The sequence below is a fragment of the Salvia hispanica genome, chromosome 4 (genome assembly GCF_023119035.1).
Source record: "Salvia hispanica cultivar TCC Black 2014 chromosome 4, UniMelb_Shisp_WGS_1.0, whole genome shotgun sequence".
NCBI classification, from domain to species: Eukaryota; Viridiplantae; Streptophyta; class Magnoliopsida; order Lamiales; family Lamiaceae; genus Salvia; species Salvia hispanica.
Genome location: NC_062968.1, coordinates 43453693 through 43472015, shown reverse-complemented (window position 1 = coordinate 43472015; position 18323 = coordinate 43453693). Strand labels below are relative to the sequence as shown.

The 18323-nt window shown below is 38.7% G+C and overlaps 2 protein-coding genes and 1 pseudogene across 2 annotated transcripts; 1 reads left to right on the top strand and 2 right to left on the bottom strand.

Annotated features, from left to right (window-relative positions):
• Positions 1-1147: 1147 nt before the first annotated feature.
• LOC125221141 (pentatricopeptide repeat-containing protein At3g16610-like) lies at positions 1148-3265 on the top strand. The gene has a single exon (XM_048123265.1). The coding sequence runs from the start codon at positions 1148-1150 to the stop codon at positions 3263-3265; it is 2118 nt and encodes a 705-aa protein (XP_047979222.1).
• Positions 3266-3532: 267 nt separating this feature from the next.
• LOC125221140 lies at positions 3533-9307 on the bottom strand. Its single transcript, XM_048123264.1, has 10 exons — positions 9233-9307; positions 6924-9005; positions 6683-6818; positions 6245-6379; positions 6069-6129; positions 5830-5979; positions 5667-5725; positions 4446-4580; positions 3967-4058; positions 3533-3738 (listed from the first exon to the last, which is right to left on the bottom strand). Exons 1-10 carry the CDS (start codon positions 9305-9307, stop codon positions 3673-3675), a joined length of 2991 nt encoding a protein of 996 aa, XP_047979221.1. The 3' UTR covers positions 3533-3672.
• Positions 9282-14669, bottom strand: LOC125223116 (annotated as a pseudogene).
• Between the last annotated feature and the right edge of the window lie 3654 nt (positions 14670-18323).

Genomic DNA, 18323 nt, shown 5'->3' with positions numbered 1-18323 from the left:
TATAATTTTAAAACTTTTCTCCAATAACAAGTGAAGGATTATTCTTTTATTAAAATAGTAATGCTTAAGCACTTTTTAACTTTGAGATATAAATTTATAAGTATAGCGGAGTGATTAATTGCTAACTAATTAGCAATCCCAAACTAAGACTAAATCTTAGCCATTAGATTAGAAGATCCAGTGGTTGAAATAATTCCACATGGATTATATTTTTAATTAAGAAAATTAATAAAATTAGAGGGTATTAATGTCAATTCCTCTCATTAAAATCGTCCTAAAACTTTAAATTTGCGTAACTCTCTCGATTTAAATTATTTTTTCGCAAAAAATATATCAAATTAAAGATAATTTTATAAGGATACCAACGAGATCTCAATTGCATATGTTCCGACGACGTTCGGATGATGAAATTTGATATTTTTTATTTTAGTTTTAAGTAAATGTTGATAACATATTTTTATCAACAAATACATAAAAAAATCTCAATAAAACCATGTAAAAATCTCAATAAATATGTGTTGATATTTTCTTGTACTAATGTTGATATTCTTATGTCATATTGTTGATATTTGTAATACACTATGTTGATATAAAAAAATATTCACGAAAATTATCACATGATAACATAATGACGATATTACCCTTTTGTTGATATTTTGTCAACTATTTATTGAGATTCGTAAGATTTAATCTCATTCACTCATTTTAAAATCTAAGGGGAGAGATTTGGTCTTGATTTTGAATTAGGGTGCTATAATCATTAGAATATGACCCTATAAGTATAATACTATAATTGATAGTGACACAAATTAAAATTGACTTTATTGATATTGCAATACGAGACTTTGACAAAATTTAGATATAAATTATAATTTTTTCCATTGTGATAAAGTTTGAAAGTAAATTATAACTTTTTCTAGTGTTAAACAAACATATAATTAAAATTAAAATTGAATTTAATTCGGTTATCGATTATAACCGATAATCGACTTGGAGCAAAACGTAAAACTAGTACCGAACCAATAATCGACCGGTACGGGTTTGGTTCTCGGTAATCAAATACTACCGCCACGGTGTAATGATTCGATTTAAAATAATCCATTAACTAAGGTTCTGTAGTGATGATAGTTGGTGATCGAACGATGCAATGCGGCGGTTGTTAGCTCTGCGACGCGGAGGCGGTTTCTTACAATCACTGAAGAAATCTCTGTTGAAGAACCGCGATTTGCAGGAAGCCAAAAGGCTGCATTCCGCGCTAATAACAAGTGGCTGCTTCCATCACACAAACTCCTTAGCTCCATTTCTCGTCCAATTCTACGCCGTCTCCGGCTCTCTCCGAGAAGCTCTACTCCTCTTCCACTCCCTCCCCCGCCTCCCCAGCCTCAACCTCGCCTGCAACGCCATCCTCCGCGCCCACCTCCACGCCTCTCTCTTCTCTCAGGCCATTCACTTCTTCAATCACATCGTTTCCACTCTTTCTTTTGTACCCGACAACTACACTTGCCCCCTCATCTTCACCGCCTGCTCCTCGTTATCCTCTCTCGAGGACGCCAGAAATGTGCATCGATTGATCTCCTCCGCCGCCGGATTCCACCCCAATGCGTACACCAAATGCGCTCTCATCGACATGTTTGCTAAATGCGGGAGCTTGGAGGATGCCCGCAAGGTGTTCGATGAAATGCTGCACCGAGACAGGGATTTGGCTTGTTGGACTGCTATGATATGTGGGACTATACGCCTCGGCCACGCGGACCGAGCTCTGTCACTGTTTACTGACATGATGAGGGCTGGCGGCGGCCTCCGCCCGGATATTCCTCTCGTGGCTGCTGTTCTCCCCGCGTGTGGGCGGCTGCAGGCCGCCCACACGGGGATGGCTCTGCAGGGGCTTGCTCTCAAGAGTGGCTTCCATGATGACTTATTTGTTGCTAATGCTACTATTGATATGTATTGCAAGTTGGGGGATACGGAACAGGCTCACACCGTGTTTCGCAGAATGCTTTGCAGGGATGATGTTTCTTGGGGGACGTTGATAGCTGGTTATTCGTGTAATGCGGATTACCACTTCTGTATTGAGGTCTACGCTCAGATGATGAGTTTGGGGATTTTCCCGAGTGCGGTTGTGGTGGCAAGTGTTCTTCCTGCGATTGGGAAACTGGGGTTGGCAGAAGACGGGAGAGGGATGCACGGGTTGATTTTGAAACGAGGCTTCGACTCTGATGTTGTCGTTGGAAGTGCATTGATGGAAATGTACTCTCGCTGTGGACTGATGGGAGAAATGCGGCTTCTCTTGAGTGTGTGGTCGGATTGGGATGTCATGATATGGAACTCGGCAATTAGTTCCGTTGAGGATCAGGGTTTGGGTCTCAGCATCTTTAGGAAGATGTGGGAGTCTAAATTCAAACCAAATTCCATCACTTTGATGAGCATTCTCCCAATATGTACTAAAATGGGGGCACATAAACAAGGAAAGGAGATTCATTGCTATGCTATTAGAAATGGCCTTGACATGGCTGTTTCAGTCTGCAATTCAGTTGTTGATATGTACTGTAAATGTGGATTCCTGGGAGTCGGACAGAATCTCTTTGATAGGATGGTGGAAAGGGATATCGTCTCATACAATACAATCATTTCTTCCTACGGATTCCACGGGCATGCCAAGCAAGCGCTGCTGCTCTTTGATGAGATGAAATCTCTGGCAATGAGGCCAAGTGGAGCAACTTTCGTGGGGCTCCTCTCCGCGTGCAGTCATGCAGGGCTAGTGGATGAGGGTCGCAGCCTCTATCGTTCCATGGTTGTTGACTATGGCATACAACCCAATGTGGAACACTACTCGTGTATGGTGGACCTTCTTGGCAGGGCAGGGCGGATTGGTAATGCGTGCGATTTTATCAGGGCGATGCCTGAGGAACCAAATGCTAGTGTTCTGGGGTGTTTGCTTGCTGCGTGTCGGCTCCACAACGTGGATCTTATTGGTGAAGATATTCTCGAAGATAAACTGGATGACTCTGGCTACCATATCCTTATTTCGAACATGTATGCATCGAGAAAGAGATGGAGAGATGCCTCGAGGGCTAGAGCTCTGATAAAGGAGAAAGGATTGAGAAAGAAACCGGGTAAGAGTTGGATGCAGATAGGTCACCACACTCATGTATTTGATGCTGGAGATGCTACACATTTTGAGTTTGGGATTATACAAGAAACCTTGAAAATATTATTCACAGAGATGAGGAAAGGGTATAATTTTGATAATTTGTTTGCTTGTTGAGTGGTGATATCATTTCTAACATGAATTCTATGAAGACCAAATTGTTATTGCATAGTATATAAATAGCTAAAGGTTTACTTGTAATTCTTGTGAGTAGTTTTTAAAATTTTAATGTTACTCTTATTTGTAAAATTATTCTCGTGTGAATTTCAGTAGGATATGTAAATAAACGCAATAACAAATGATATGAAATAATATTAAAAATATTAGACCATTTTGAATAATACTAGTGATAAACTTTGTGGGTTATGAATGCCCTTAAACCTCAACATAATAGTAACCACATCACCTAACTAAAATACCCAACTAATAAACATCAAATAACAACTTAAAAAGCTTCACAAATTAATATGGGCCGCTTTTAGGTGCAAAATAAGCTAGAATTTACAATTCATGTTAGTCTCAACTCAGGCCACCATGTTCAAGCACTCAGCCACCCCAAGTTTCAGTTGAAGCATCTTTTCCCTAGCCACCTGCAGCACATGAAAGGGACAAAAAAAGTAAAAAGATTAGAAGCTTTAGATTTTCTTTTATATAAGAAAACTACTACCAATAACAGCAAAACTAACGAATATGAATAAAACCTATCTATTTGCTTTCTATACAATCTTTTCAAACATATTTTCAACTATTGCAATGATTCTTGCTCCACTTGTGACAAAAACTTAATATACACCAAATTCTATATAAACTTAGCTCACCTCTTGGACAGCCATGATTCTGCTTTCAGCATCTTCAAGTTGGACATTGGTTTCTTGCTCCACTTGTGACAAAAACTTTTTATGCGCTGCTCCTGAAGTAACCGCGTACAAATTTAGCAGAGGAAAGAGTAGTTATCATAAATTTTTTGGCAATGTAAGTACTAAGTAAAACAGCATGTCGAAAGGCGCAAAAGGTTCTTATGGGAGAACATCCCAAAGACTGGATGCACGTCTATAAACAAGCTCACAAGGTCTATATTTAACAACTGCTTGACTGAAACAATCTTAATTATCTGTTGGTTGTGTTCATGGTTTGACTCATAACTATGCATTACAAGGATATGAACATATGCATAGCATGGAATAAAAATGAAGTAGCTTAAACTGGTTAAATGGAAACTGCGGCATAATTTGTCAACTCACTTAACACGTGACTTGCAAACTAAAGTAGTAGGAGTACTTGAGATTGAATATCATACTTTGCTTTTCCATTGATATTTTGAGCTCAATCTCATGCTCCTCTAGATTTGCTATTAGGCTGCCACATTCCTGGAGGTGCTGTTCAACCTCTGCGTTGAACCTTTTATGTATTCCAATCAACTGTTCCTGTTTTTCTGTACGACAAAATGCATGAACCCAAGATACATAAGAGAAACAGAACATATCTCCCAAATACTTTAAAATATCCTAGGAACTGAAATTCCAGGATGTCTTGATAGCGGACTGGCAGGGTAGTGGTCCGTGATTGATGAAATAGCATATCTGGAAATTTCTAAAGATAGAATGACATCTAAGAGCCCAGAGACTTCCTTTTACAGTGAAACTAACAAAATTGGTCTTTTTAGCTCTTGTAGTTTTGTAAATGAGATTTACTTCTTTAGTGGATGCTTAATTCTTATATGGAGCCTACACGGTGATCTATGTAATGTTAGTTAGCCAAAATGATAGCACAACTCTAGATCTATTAGTACATTTAGCCTAATCATTAGTTTATAGCTAGCAGTACTGTACTGATGCAATGACCACCAAAGCCACAGAGCCAAGAGCAGTAGACAGTCTACAAAATCACCCAGCAAAGCAGTGCTTAATTTTTACCAAAAGGTTGAGCGTGATTATTCCTATATATCCAAGTGATTTCTGTTGTGAACATAATCATCCAGCTAATCATTCTCAAAATGTTTATAATAATGTTTTCTCCTGTTACGAATTAAACTAATTCCTACTTTACACTGAATGATTTGACCCTTTGCATAGATGCATATCCTGATTTTTTGTACATATGCCGTTCCATTCGGTGGTCATTAGGCCCCATCAAGATACACTACTGACCCGTCAAAATATAATGAAAGAACAGGTAAAAGCTGTATAACTAATAGCATAATATTGATCATTCTAGTATTTTGGCAAGCTAATTATAGCTGATGCCCAGTGCAATTGGCAAGCTAAATGCTAACACGTCTTTAAACAAGCCTAACTTTCTAAGCTTCAAATATGATACACCTAAATTAACATTAATGCGTCCAAGAAGAGTAAAGTGAGACCAAGTTCCCTAGCTAAATTGAAAACACACCTTCCAATTGATCATGCATGCTAAAGCAATCACGTGAGAGTAAATGCAGTTAGGTCTAATACAGTGCATGATAGCCGAAAATATATTCATATCAGTCAACTTATTAAGCAAAGTTTCTAGAAACAGGCACCTTGAAATCTATTTTCCAGCTGTTTGCTTTTTGAATTACTCAGATTGGTCAGCTTTCCCCTGGGCACACAAAGCATCACGCTCATGAGAAAAAACCTTTGCATGCACAATCTATTATTTAAATAATTGTATAATTCTAGGATCTGAAATTCTAGAGCACTTACACATCTGTTTTAATAAGAGATTCTGCATTCTGTAATCGTAACAATATTTCCTCAACTGTAGTGCGCAAAATATCAGCAGACCTTCTGCTACTTATTGACTTCAGTTTGATTTTAATATGAGACAGAGCCACAGTAAAGAGTGCAACAGCCCTATATTTCATTAGAAGAAAAAAATGAACCGCATCAGAATAGCCCTTTCCTATATTATTATTATCTCTACTTAGCACTGACAGGAATACCTGGTCAAACCATCCTCCTGGTTCTCTTCCATGTACATTTCACTGGCATCATGTACCCCTTCTAGTTTTAGCAGAGGCAAGAAGAGATGTTACAAACACGGAAGAAATAAAGACAAATGAAATAAGGGAGCCAGCCCATGGTTGGAACTAGAAGGTCTTTTGCTAGAATTAATAACCTTTCAATGAATCTGATGCAGGACTAGATCCAATCACTCCAACATCGTTTCCATTGCCAAGACTTTTATCGGAATTATGTAGAATATTCTCAGATATGCGAATTTCAGGAGACAATTCCTCTGAGTCTTTGCAATCTGCAGTTCCACAGAATTATGCTTAACATGATAGTACATGCAAAACAGGATGGCTTGATGCTCAACATGATGTTCCATAAGGTGCACCACAACTTACGAAATCATCCAAACAACCTAACAAATTCAATAAAAGATGACACTGCACATTTTCAACACAGTCACGTTTGTGTCGAGCACAATAAACCATATCATTCAGGAAAGTGATGTAACAGATTCAGTGTTTAATCTCCAGACGGTAAAGCAAATACGTGGAACATAGATTGACCAATATACATGATACTAGGTAGAGGCAATAAACTTTACTTGATTCATCTTCAGAGCTCTCAGAATCAGTCTCATAATTTAAAGATTCGGACTGGTTATCACTGTCTTCATCAATTAAGACATTTGGTTTCACAAGGGGACTTCTCTTCAGACAATTGCCTTCTTTTTTCTTACTCTTACCATCCTTTAAGGAATACAAAGGTGCGTCAAACAATGTAATAATAATTATTTTGTTGAGAGCCACTACAATAAAAATTGTGCTGAAAGTACTTGAGGATACAGATGGTTCCGGTTGCACATCTGGTCTGCGTTTATCTGATTTTGAACTCAGAAAGCTATTAAAGTTTTGCATGCCTGTTCTATGAAATATTTTCGCAGCAGGACTTTGACCGTGAAGTTCTTGCTTACTTTTCTGCAAACTGCTATGTGACTTAATCTCGGAAGGAGTTGAAGTATTATGCACAGTGTTCTTTTTCTTTTTCAACAGGATGTCAGATATGCCATCTTTCATATTCTTATCTGAAGCTTCAACACCCATTGACAGCTCAAGATCCCTTTGGTCAGTCACTGAATGAAGAGGAAACTCAAACGAAGAGTTATTCTTGGTATCCTTTTGGGGTTGCACAGAGTTCCTTTTCTTTAGTAACAGAGAATCAGAAAGGTCTTCTTGCAGATTCTTCTTTGATGCTTCAACATCCATTGATTGCTCAAAATCTCTTTTATCAGTCATAGAATTAAGAGGAAGCTCAAATGAAGAATTATTCCTGGTAACCGATTTTGGCTGCAGTGAGTTCCTTTTTCTTTTTAACAGAAAATCAGACATGTCTTCCTGCAGAATATTCTTTGAAGCTTCGACATCCATTGACTGCTGAACATCCCTTTGATCAGTCATTGCATTGAGAGAAATCTCAAATGAAAAATTATTTTTGATACCCTTTTGTAGCTGCGGAGAGTTCCTTTTCCTTTTTAACACAGAATTACATATGTCTTCTTGCAAATTCTTCTTTGGAGCTTCGACAACCACTGGCTGATGAACATCCCTCTGATCAGTAATTGCATTAAGAGACAACTCAAATGAAGAAATATTTTTGAAACCCTTTTGTTGCTGCGGAGAGTTCCTTTTCCTTTTTAACACAGAATTACATATGTCCTCTTGCTGATTCTTCTTTGGAGCTTCGAAAACCATTGGCTTCTGAACATCCCTTTGATCAGTCATTGTATTAAGAGAAAACTTAAAGGAAGAATTATTCTTGGTACCCTTCTCTGGCTCAACATGTACATCATTTCTTCTGTCGGTGGAACTGCTAGCATTGGTAACTTTATTCTTATGCAACACTGGTTTATCCATAGCTGGTATTGATTTGCTCTTTTCCGACTGCGGTCTCTTTTCTACGATTTTATGCCTTACACCCTGATTTGTCTCAGCTCGAGAACGCATTCCCATAAATTTTTCTCCCTTGCAAGGTAAAGAACCATCCATCAAATTACCATATGATCCCTCAGATATATCTCCTTTGGATGAGAATATTCTTTTCCGTCGACACTCTTTTCTATCATTAGATTTTTCTGGTTCGCTCTTATTACCTTGTTTTCTGGTGGCTTTCCTCCGGGCTAAAGATCGAGTCACTGGCCTTGTGGAAACTTGCACTTGAGAATCACTTTCAATAGTGTCCGAATTCAGGCTTAGTTTTTCAGTAGGACACTGCTTCTTGTTCCTGTCTTGATCCGGATGCAATACCTCACACTGAAGACTGGGATGCTGTTTGTTTGGTGAAGAAACATCTCCTAAAATCTCCCACAGCTTGATCCTCAGAGATTCTCGGCCCCCAGTTTCTGTTGTCCTATCATTATTTTGTACCTGTTCTTTTTCTTGCCTAACTCCTTGTTCAATTGAACATACCTGATTCTCAACATGCTCTGCATTATTAACATTCCATTCCTCCACGGAACAGTAAGCTCTACCAGAGTTCCTCTGTTTGCATACATCAGATCCTAAGCCAGACTTAGCAGCAAAAAAGTTGAGGGAAGCTGCTGGCAAACTTGGAGTACATTCTGTGTCTAGATCTGCGACTGAATGAGGTAGCTTTGGCTTGAAAGATCTAGTGGAAACCCAAGGGGAGGCATCCTTCGGTTCAACTATCACGTGTTTTTCCACATGTGGTGAATGTCCTTCACGGCACCTGACACTATTTTTTTGGCTGCAACTTCCAATTCCAATTCCAGCAGTTTGGGCCACTGGTTCCTGGAGAGATTTTGTTTTGGCAGTGGAAATAGAATCAACAAGAACTCCTACAGACATCTTCCTGGATTGACTGCAGTAACGGTAGTTGCTACTATGACTCCGACGATCACTCATTGGCTCCTAACATGGTTAAAGAACAGAAACCAATAAGGTGAACACTATATGAGCCAACGAAAGAGCTGAACAAGCCGAGAATACAAATTCTTCAAAATAAAACGATGAGCAAAGTAACCCAAACTTAATTTCTTCCAGGAATTAAATTAATGATTTCAAAGGATGTAGATACAAGGTTCTCGAAGTGACCACTCAAAACAAGCAAAACTTCAGGCCACACATAATTCATTTACGATAGATCTCGGATTAAAGGTAGCATGCAAGATCACCTCGTGAAGATCGGTCTGTCTACCAACATCCGTTCCCATAGCTTTAAAAGAAGTTGCTTAAAATCTCAGTATTCAAAAATCAACTCCTCGATTGTTCCTATTTAGTACTTTTCTGCGAGATCCACGTAAAAAATTTATCACCAGAAAAAAAAAAAAAAAAGGAAAGAGAACTAAACAGGAAAACGCTTGTGAGTAGATTTTTGTGGAGGGGTAAATCATGAAAACTAAAATTATCAGCAGCAAGGGCTACGAAAACAGCTGCAGATATTAGAATTTTCCCCAAATTTCTAGTTCAAGTAATACCAAACAGGATCGGAGACAGTGCATCGAGACGGATAAAACAAAAATTGAATGAAAAAAAGAAAAACCGAATCATGCAGGCTTGGAGAGTAAATGAGAGGGAGGAGAACGATTTGTTACGGTCAAATCGGCCATGGCGTGCGATTCTGAAGCAAAATTTCCGGAAATACTATGTGAGTGAAATCGGTGAGAGCGAAATGGAAAAGACGAAAAGTGATGCGGCGGGAAATAACAATCCACACTTACTATGAATGTTTATTTATTGATTGTAAATTTGTAATCAAACAAATTAGCCCAATTTCAAAATAATTAAAATAAGTTTTCAGGTATTTACCTTTCTGGATATGGAAAGATTTTCAAATGTAATGCGGATGATCATGAAGCAGTCATGTGAAATGCCATTGGTGATGAATAGAAGCCATCTCTAATACTCCACTAATGAGGGACTCGTGCTTCCCTTTCTCAACAATCTTCACCACAGCTATAACATCAGCATTCTTGATCGTGGACAGCCTGTGCGCCACGACTACCGTAGTCCGGTGCACCATCACTCGATCAAGGGTCCGACTCCGCATCCAACGCGCTTGTCGCCTCGTCTTCACAATGGCCCGTGCTATGGCGATCACTGCTTCTGCCCGCCCAACAGCTGGACTCCTCGCTCGTACCCCTGCTGCAGTCCGCTGATGAAGCTGTGGGCGTTTGCTAGCTCGGCCGCGGCCATGATCTCGGCCTCCGTGGCGTTCCCTCCCTTGCCATAGGCTATGTTGTCTCTGATTGTTCCGCTGAATAGGACTGGCTCTTGGCTCACTAGCCCCATTTGCTGCCTCAGCGGTGATCATGCCTGAGTTAGGATTGTAGAATCTCTGAAGCAGGCTGATCACGTTGATTTCCCACTTCCACTCTCCCCCACCAGTGCCACTGTCTGCCAAGCCAAACCAAACCATACATTAGGCACCCAACACATAGAAAAGTAATACTCCCCCTGTCCCATTAAAAATGAAACGTTTTCTAAAATGGAAAATCTCTATCTCAACTTTTTCATCTTTGTTACTTTATTCTCTCTTCATTAACTCACAAAATAACACTATATTAAAACCCGTGTCGATTCCCAAATGTTGCATATTTAATAGGACGGAGGAAGTATTTACACTCAATGTATATATTATTATTATTAAAGTGTATTAATGTCATATTAGTATTCTTCTATTCATTACACATACTTTATATGGGGAGTGTTATATTATTAACTCAATACTTAATTGCTAACTACAACTCAATAATAGCTATTAGATATTCAAATTAAAGGTCTAGATCATCAACCACGAAATGTCAATACGATCAACAAAAAAGGTCAATAAGGCCATAGGATTAATTCCAAAAAATATCAATAGGGGTATTAATGTCAAGTTAGTTATAACTAACTTTTAAATGAAATCCCAAAACTTAAATTCATATAACATATATCAAATTAAAGATAATTTTATAAGGATTCCAACGATATACTACATGCATATGTTCCGACGTCAAAATTTGAAAAAAAAATCTAGAATTTTCGTATTTTTCGTACACAGGTTAATGTCAATGCAGCTAAGATAATATGTCAATATAAAGCATATACAATGTCAATCCTAAATTGTGTTGACATTCTCAAAGCATTGTGTTGATATTTTCGAAACACTATATTGACATTTTCATTCAAAACTCTAATTTGGAGTTTTTTTTTTTTTTATAATCTTTTTCAATTTAATTAATAAAAACGAAAATTACACGTGGAAAATTGTAGACCACGCGTTTTCTAAAATCATATAGCCTTAAATTAGTTGTAGTTAACAATTAAATAATGAGTTAGCAATTGATCACTTCCCTGCATTATACATTATCATAATTTATAAAAAATGATTTATATCTCAATTTTCAAGTATAGCATACAATCTACACCTTATAAAAGATCATTTTTTAACAAAATTTAGTTTCTATAAAAATGAAAATAGATAAAGATGGGGATGTAGATTAAGAAAACAGTTTTTGTAATTTAAAATGTGAATTGTTTTTTTTATAAAACAAGAGACTTATATGATAGATATATACCTTGGCCGAATGAATTGTGAGTGTCTGTGAAGATTGTGATATTAGGCCTAGTAGGGTAGTTGAAGGTGATATGAGTTAGCTCAATTTCCCCCTTAAGATTGTTTAAGATGTCACCAGATTCCTCACTAGGATCAATGATTGATCTTCTGTCTAGAATGCCAAATATGGAAGCAGTTGCGCTCTTGGCCTTGCTGGAGTCGGGCACAAACGTGCTCGATTGGGACACCGCCACAGCCGCTATGGTTATAGCGAAGAAAACCTGCACAAACACGGAACATTTTCACTAACAAATATACACGAAACACAAGTTTGCACCGCGCAGAACTTGCACGAAACACATCTGCAAAAGTAGTTTTTCCGGCCTCAACGAGCCGAGCTCCTGCATAGAACGCTGTGGCGTAGGCGAAGTAAAACAAGGCTAGAGATAGCCCAAAACCAGCGCCACTAATCAATCCTTGCCTTATCCCCTTCTTCACTGCTCCTGTACACTTTTTCCTGTATATTTCCATAATCTTCTCCTCTGCACAAAACGAGCCACGGTTCTTATTGTTCCGACTGCATCTGTAGCCACTTGACTTGCTTCTTCATACATCACCTACAACACACAAGCAAGACCTATAATGTTGAAAGAAATAGAGACACAGAGATATTTCTTTCTTGATGAAGTAGGTTGTACCTTAGCATCAGAGGTGAATCCCATCATGAATCTGAGTTGGACATATCCATTGAGAGCAATGAGAGGCACCAATCAAAGAGAGCTGCCAACAAGCACAGCAGGCTATAACAAGCCCCACAATTGCAGAGGAAAGATCTTGTACAATCTGTGCTAAAGCATCACCAACTAGAGCTCCAATTGTAGCTACATCACCCGATAGCCTCGCCCCAATCACTCCACTTGAGTTCTCAGCCTTATCAAACCAACCAACCTCCATGTTCACCACCTTCTCAAAACACATAATCCTTATCCTCTTGATCAGCCTGCAGCCGGCTAAGCCAAAGAAGTAACTCCGCACTGGATATACAATCAACGAAACCACACCTAGACCCACAAACATGATCGCCCACAACTTGGAGTCCCGTCTCATCTCATGAGGCGGCTCGTAGAACGTCTTGATCACAAGAGACAATAAAATTCCAAATAATGGGACTATTGCCCCATTTACAATTGCAGCCAACAAAGCTGGAACCTCAGGCTTATTAAGGGCGACCAGCCGTGTCAATGGAACCCCATGATGCTTATTGTTGTCAGAAGTGAGCTCTAAATCCTTCATGGAGACACCCACCCCTCTTGATATAGAGTTGTGGCTTCTACTTCTGAACGCGGTGGATCTCGGGCTCATCTGAATGGCGAATGTTTCCTTCTGGCGCGCTTGCATGCTATACTTTGACTCCTCAACGGCCTCATCTTCCTGATAACGCGCTTCTTGTAGCCATACGAGCTTAGAATATGCACCTACCGGATCCTCCAGCAGCTCTGCGTGGGTGCCTGCATTAACATTATGACATATAAAGATAAAATTATATCCTAAATAGCTGCTTATTTTTAAGAAGCTGGTAAAATAAGATATACAATTGAAACTTATAAATGCTAACTTAGATCAATGTGATACATAAGCAGAAGATAAAAGAGTGTGAAGTGAAGCTAAATACCTTTCTCAACAATCTTTCCTTTGTGAATGACTGCAATCAAGTTAGCATTCCTAACTGTGGTTTGACGATGTGCAACTATGACGGTTGTTCTGTTAACCATAATCTTATCAAGCGCCTCCTGGACTAGTCTCTCCGACTCTGCATCTAGTGCACTCGTTGCCTCGTCCAAAAGCAAAATCCGAGGATCTTTAAGAATCGCTCTGGCTATAGCAATCCTCTGCTTCTGCCCTCCTGAAAGCTGATCTCCCTGCTCACCAACTGAAGTATCCAATCCCTACCCACACAAACATATTTAGCATTCAAGATTGGATTAAGCCTATTAAATAGTTGAGTGAAAAAAGTTACCTGTGGCAACTTATCAATGAATTTAGCAGCATTGGCGAGCTCAGTCGCGCCTCTGATCTCTTCATCAGTCGCACCATCCTTTCCATATGAAATGTTGTCCCTGATGGTTCCCATGAACAACACCGGCTCCTGGCTGACGAGGCCGATTTTAGACCTGATCCACTTGAGCTGGAAGTCTCCGAGGTTAATCCCATCAATCAAAACCTGACCACTCTGTGGGTCATAGAATCTCTGGATGAGAGTAATGACGGTGGACTTGCCACTCCCAGTATGGCCGACCAAGGCGGCAGTTGTGGCCTGAGGGATGCTAAGAGAGAAATGAGTGAAGATGTGGTCAGTTGGCCTGGCTGGATAGGGGAAGCAGACATCTCTTAGCTCTATATCCTCTGCAATGTCGCTCAAGATCTTCCCACTGGTGCCGAATGGATCAATCTTCGGCTTCCTGTCAATGGTGTTCAACATCTTGTAGGCTGCGGCTCGACCCTTGGCAAATGCTGTCATGCATGGAGAAGCTTGCCCCAGAGAGCTGCCACAGGATTAGGAATGAGCAAATGAAATGTCTAAAATGAGTTTGCACAATGAGACACTCACAGTGAGGCAGTTAAAACTGCAACAATGACAGTGAAGACTTCTCCCCCGGAGTGACCCTTTTCGAAGATCATCTTGGCGCCATACCAGACAGCCAAGCCGTAGCTGCAGAACATCATCGACATCACGCTTCCCATGCCTAGCCCCGTCGCTAGGCTCTGCTTCACAAGCATCCTCAACACACTTGGTGTACTCATTCACAGCCCTCTTCTCTCCTGTATACGACGCAACCTATCCACACCACACACACTCAATTAATCAAATCTGACTCTCTATGAAAATAGTGATGTGCATAACAAGTAAGGCACTGACAGTTGTGATGGCGCGTATGGTTTTGTCGACCACAACGGCAGCTGCAGCGTACGCGTTCTGAGCACGAGACGCCATCCTGGTGACAATTTGAGACATAACCCCGGCAGGAGGAGAGCATGACCAGCGTGAGAAGCCATTCTTTGGTGAAGGCAATCAGGAACCCTCCAAAGAATGTTGCCATTAACTGCACAAGCTTTCCCACCTTCTCTCCAACGGCGTCTTGAATGAGAAGCGCGTCGCCAGACATCCTCCCCACCACCACTTCTCCGCTCTCAACCTCCTGGTCGAAGAAGGCGATGTCTTGGCGCAGAATGCTTTTTAGATACAGACATCTCATCCGAGCAGCTTGCCTCTCTCCGCTCATCATCCAACACGCCACCTCTGACCATTTTGGTTTATATTATTTGAAGTTGTAAACTTGTAAGCGTTAAATAGAGAGACTTACGGAGAAATGCAGCAGCTTGTGGGTGTGCGGGCGGGCGAAGGCGTCGGTCATCTGGCCGAAGAGCAAGGCCATGAGAGGCGGGTTCATGCCGTTGCCAATGGCGGCTATGGTTCCGACCAACATGAGGAGCTTGTCGAGCCTGTCTGCGCAAACAAACAGTTTGTAGAATGGAACCACACCGCCCTCTGCCAATGCCTCCTTTTCTCCACCCATTTTTCACTTAAATTATCAGATTTACATGCAATATATATACAAGCAAAGCAATACCATAAATTAATTCTACGCAATTTGTAGCCCAATTGAGCACTAAAAAATTAAGTCAAGTGGTAGTTGATGTATATTAAATCATACAGCTGCACATGAAATGCTTAATGCATAAACCTAGGACAAGAATCACTTCAGAGGCACACCTTACTTGCCTCTTTATGTTTCTGCATCTTCTTCTAATACTAATAACTATAGGTTTGCACCAATAATTAATGAATTATTAATATATATGTATATACTAGGGGCGCGTTATATTGCTAACTTTTCAAGTTGCTAATTATGATATATTATCAACGCTGTGTATTAAATATGTCAACACGATAACATTAACATATCAACACATAATGTCAACAAAGTATACTAAAATGTCAACAAAATTATGTGTTAAAATGTCATCATGTTGACATTTTTAATACACTACGGGGGTGTTCGGTTTGCAAGATTGTATCCGAGATTAAATTTGTAGTGTATTGGGTTCAAGAGATTCAATCCCACAACTCAATCCTAGATGGGTAATCATGGGATAATTAGCCATAGCTAATCCCCTATAACTAAAATAATCTCACAACTTAATCCTAGATGATATCTTGGTATTATTTTATCTTGGAAAGTGAACACCACCTACGTTCATGAGTTAGCAGCATTAACAACTTAAGAAAATTAACATTTTCACCTCATTTACTATTAGGTAAGTTATGGAATTATGTGACGCTAATAAATTTGTGCTAATGTATTACCTTAAAAATGGTGGTATTCAGTCCCACGACTGCAAATTGTACGGTTTAAGTTGTAAGGATCCATGTGAAACTTTTTTTAACATTTTGATATTAGAATGGTTGACTCTAGAATTTTTATTTCTGAAGCAACCTAGAAACATTTAATTTTATTCATGATTTCTATGATATAATTAGATAGGCCATTGGCAATTCTATTTCTTATCCATCTCTTAACTACATTATACATGGATCAAGACGAGACTAAGCCATGAGCGCTTTTACTCATAAAACTTAATTTTTCAGTAACTCTTCATGACCAAATTGACTGGATCCAACTGAAATAATTGTGTCTAGTATATTGATCTATGCAACATTACACATAATTAAAATATATACAAGCAATACATAGTAAGCTGGGTAGGAACATTGCATTTATAAAGCTGAATTGAGAATTGAAAAAGAATCAAGTTGTAGTTTGCGATGAAATTTATTAAAACCAAGGAGAAGAAACCTTGTCAAGGCACGTCAACTTGCACCGCATCTTCTTCCTCTTTCTTTCTACATGTCATGTGCTGCTGAATCTCTCTCTATTAGGGTGGGTAAACGGTTCACGATTATTCAGTTAATCGAAAACCGAACCGAAACCGATCGGTCACCGATAACCGAAAATCATGATGTTCGGGTGTACTGGTTTGGCATTTTTCTCAAAGTAACCGATAACCTATAACTGATAATCAAAATTAAATTCAATTTTAATTTCAATTATATTTTTAATTAATAAACTTCTATAATATTTTTATACATTTAAAATATCATATCTATATTACATTGATTATGCACTGCTTTATATAGCGTCACAATCAATGTTTTAATTTGTGTAAGTAATATCTCAAAGTCAATAAAGTACCTAAACATTATTTTAAAAATAGGATATCCCTTCACTTAATAATCGTTGAAAAGTTTTTAGATCATTTATAGTTTAACCTTTTGAAGTGCATTAACATATTTATGTATTACTAGGAAATAGGAAAATAATAATAATAATAATAATAATAATAATAAAAGTATTGGAAAAGTGAAAAATTAAAAGTTGAAGTGTTGGTTAGTTAAGTAACCGAACTAGAGATTAGATCGGTTCCGGCTAGTTTTTTGACCAATTTTTAGAGTCGGTTAACCGACAAGTCGGTTCGGTTACTAACCGAACTGACCGTTTACCCTAATCTCTACTATCTATATTCCCAACTAAATTCTTCAACACTCATCACAAACTATCTAACCATTATTATACTTAGGTCTGTCAAATCGGGTATCCGCGGATACCCGATCCAAAAATTTCGGATACCCGATCCCGAATTTCCCAAAAATTGATACCCGATACCCGATCCGAAACTGATTTCGGATACCCGAATACCCGAGTAGGGTATCCAGTCCCGAAAAATCGGGTATCCAGTTCCGATTTTGATTTAAAAAAAAAAAAAATTAACTACAAACTTGTAGTATACTACATTGGTGAAGCTGTGCATATTATTTCATGCAAATTTTAGCCACTGGTAGTGAATGAAGCAAACTGGATGATGAATGAAATATGAGTACAGATGCGTTCATTTCACAAAATATTTGAAATTGTTTCTACATGTATGTTAATACTATTATTTTGGAATACAACAAGTTTGATTCATGCTCTGTTATTTAGTCTTAAATCTGGAAAAATCGTGTGTCGACAAGAGTTCAAGCTAGAATATAGGTATACAAATTCTGTAACAAGAAGGCTTCTTAATCTTGGTTGCCTTATAGTATCATTAATTTCTTATAGTATGAATTTACATATACACAAAGATAAACTAAACAGATATAGAATCAAAGATTATCTTCAAACATTAAATAATCCAACAAAAACAATACAAAAAATACCTCTTAACACCAACACTAAATGTGACTTTCAAAATTACATTTAATTTATTAAATTAAAAAATCGGGTAATTCGGGTACACCCGATCGGGTATCGGGTTATCCGATACCCGATAATCCAAAAATTTCACTACCCGATCCCGATCCGAAACCCGAAAATTGGGTATCGGGTATCCAATTATCCGATTTTTTCGGGTTTGGATATCGGGTATCCAATATCCGATATCCATTTTGACAGACCTAATTATACTAATGCGCGCTTCATATAATCCATTCTCAATTAAAAAAAAATAGCTATCTTGAAGACACAACAACTTAAGTTGGCGGGAAATTTTTGGCTTGAACTATTAAGCCCCAAAACTTTCATTCAAACAGGAGTTTAGATGAACAACTAAGTTATGCCTTCCAATTCCGAATGAAAGTTCCTTGGTTTGAT

Excerpts from the sequence above, each read along its gene's own strand:
- LOC125221141 (XM_048123265.1), top strand. The coding sequence starts at position 1,148 with ATGCGGCGGTTGTTAGCTCTGCGACGCGGAGGCGGTTTCTTACAATCA.
- LOC125221140 (XM_048123264.1), bottom strand. The coding sequence starts at position 9,307 with ATGGGAACGGATGTTGGTAGACAGACCGATCTTCACGAGGTGATCTTG. Across the intron at positions 5,980-6,068 it reads CAGGAGGATGGTTTGACCAG|GGCTGTTGCACTCTTTACTG; the intron begins GTATTCCTGTCA and ends AATGAAATATAG. Across the intron at positions 4,581-5,666 it reads GCTGGAAAATAGATTTCAAG|AAAAACAGGAACAGTTGATT; the intron begins GTGCCTGTTTCT and ends TTTGTCGTACAG.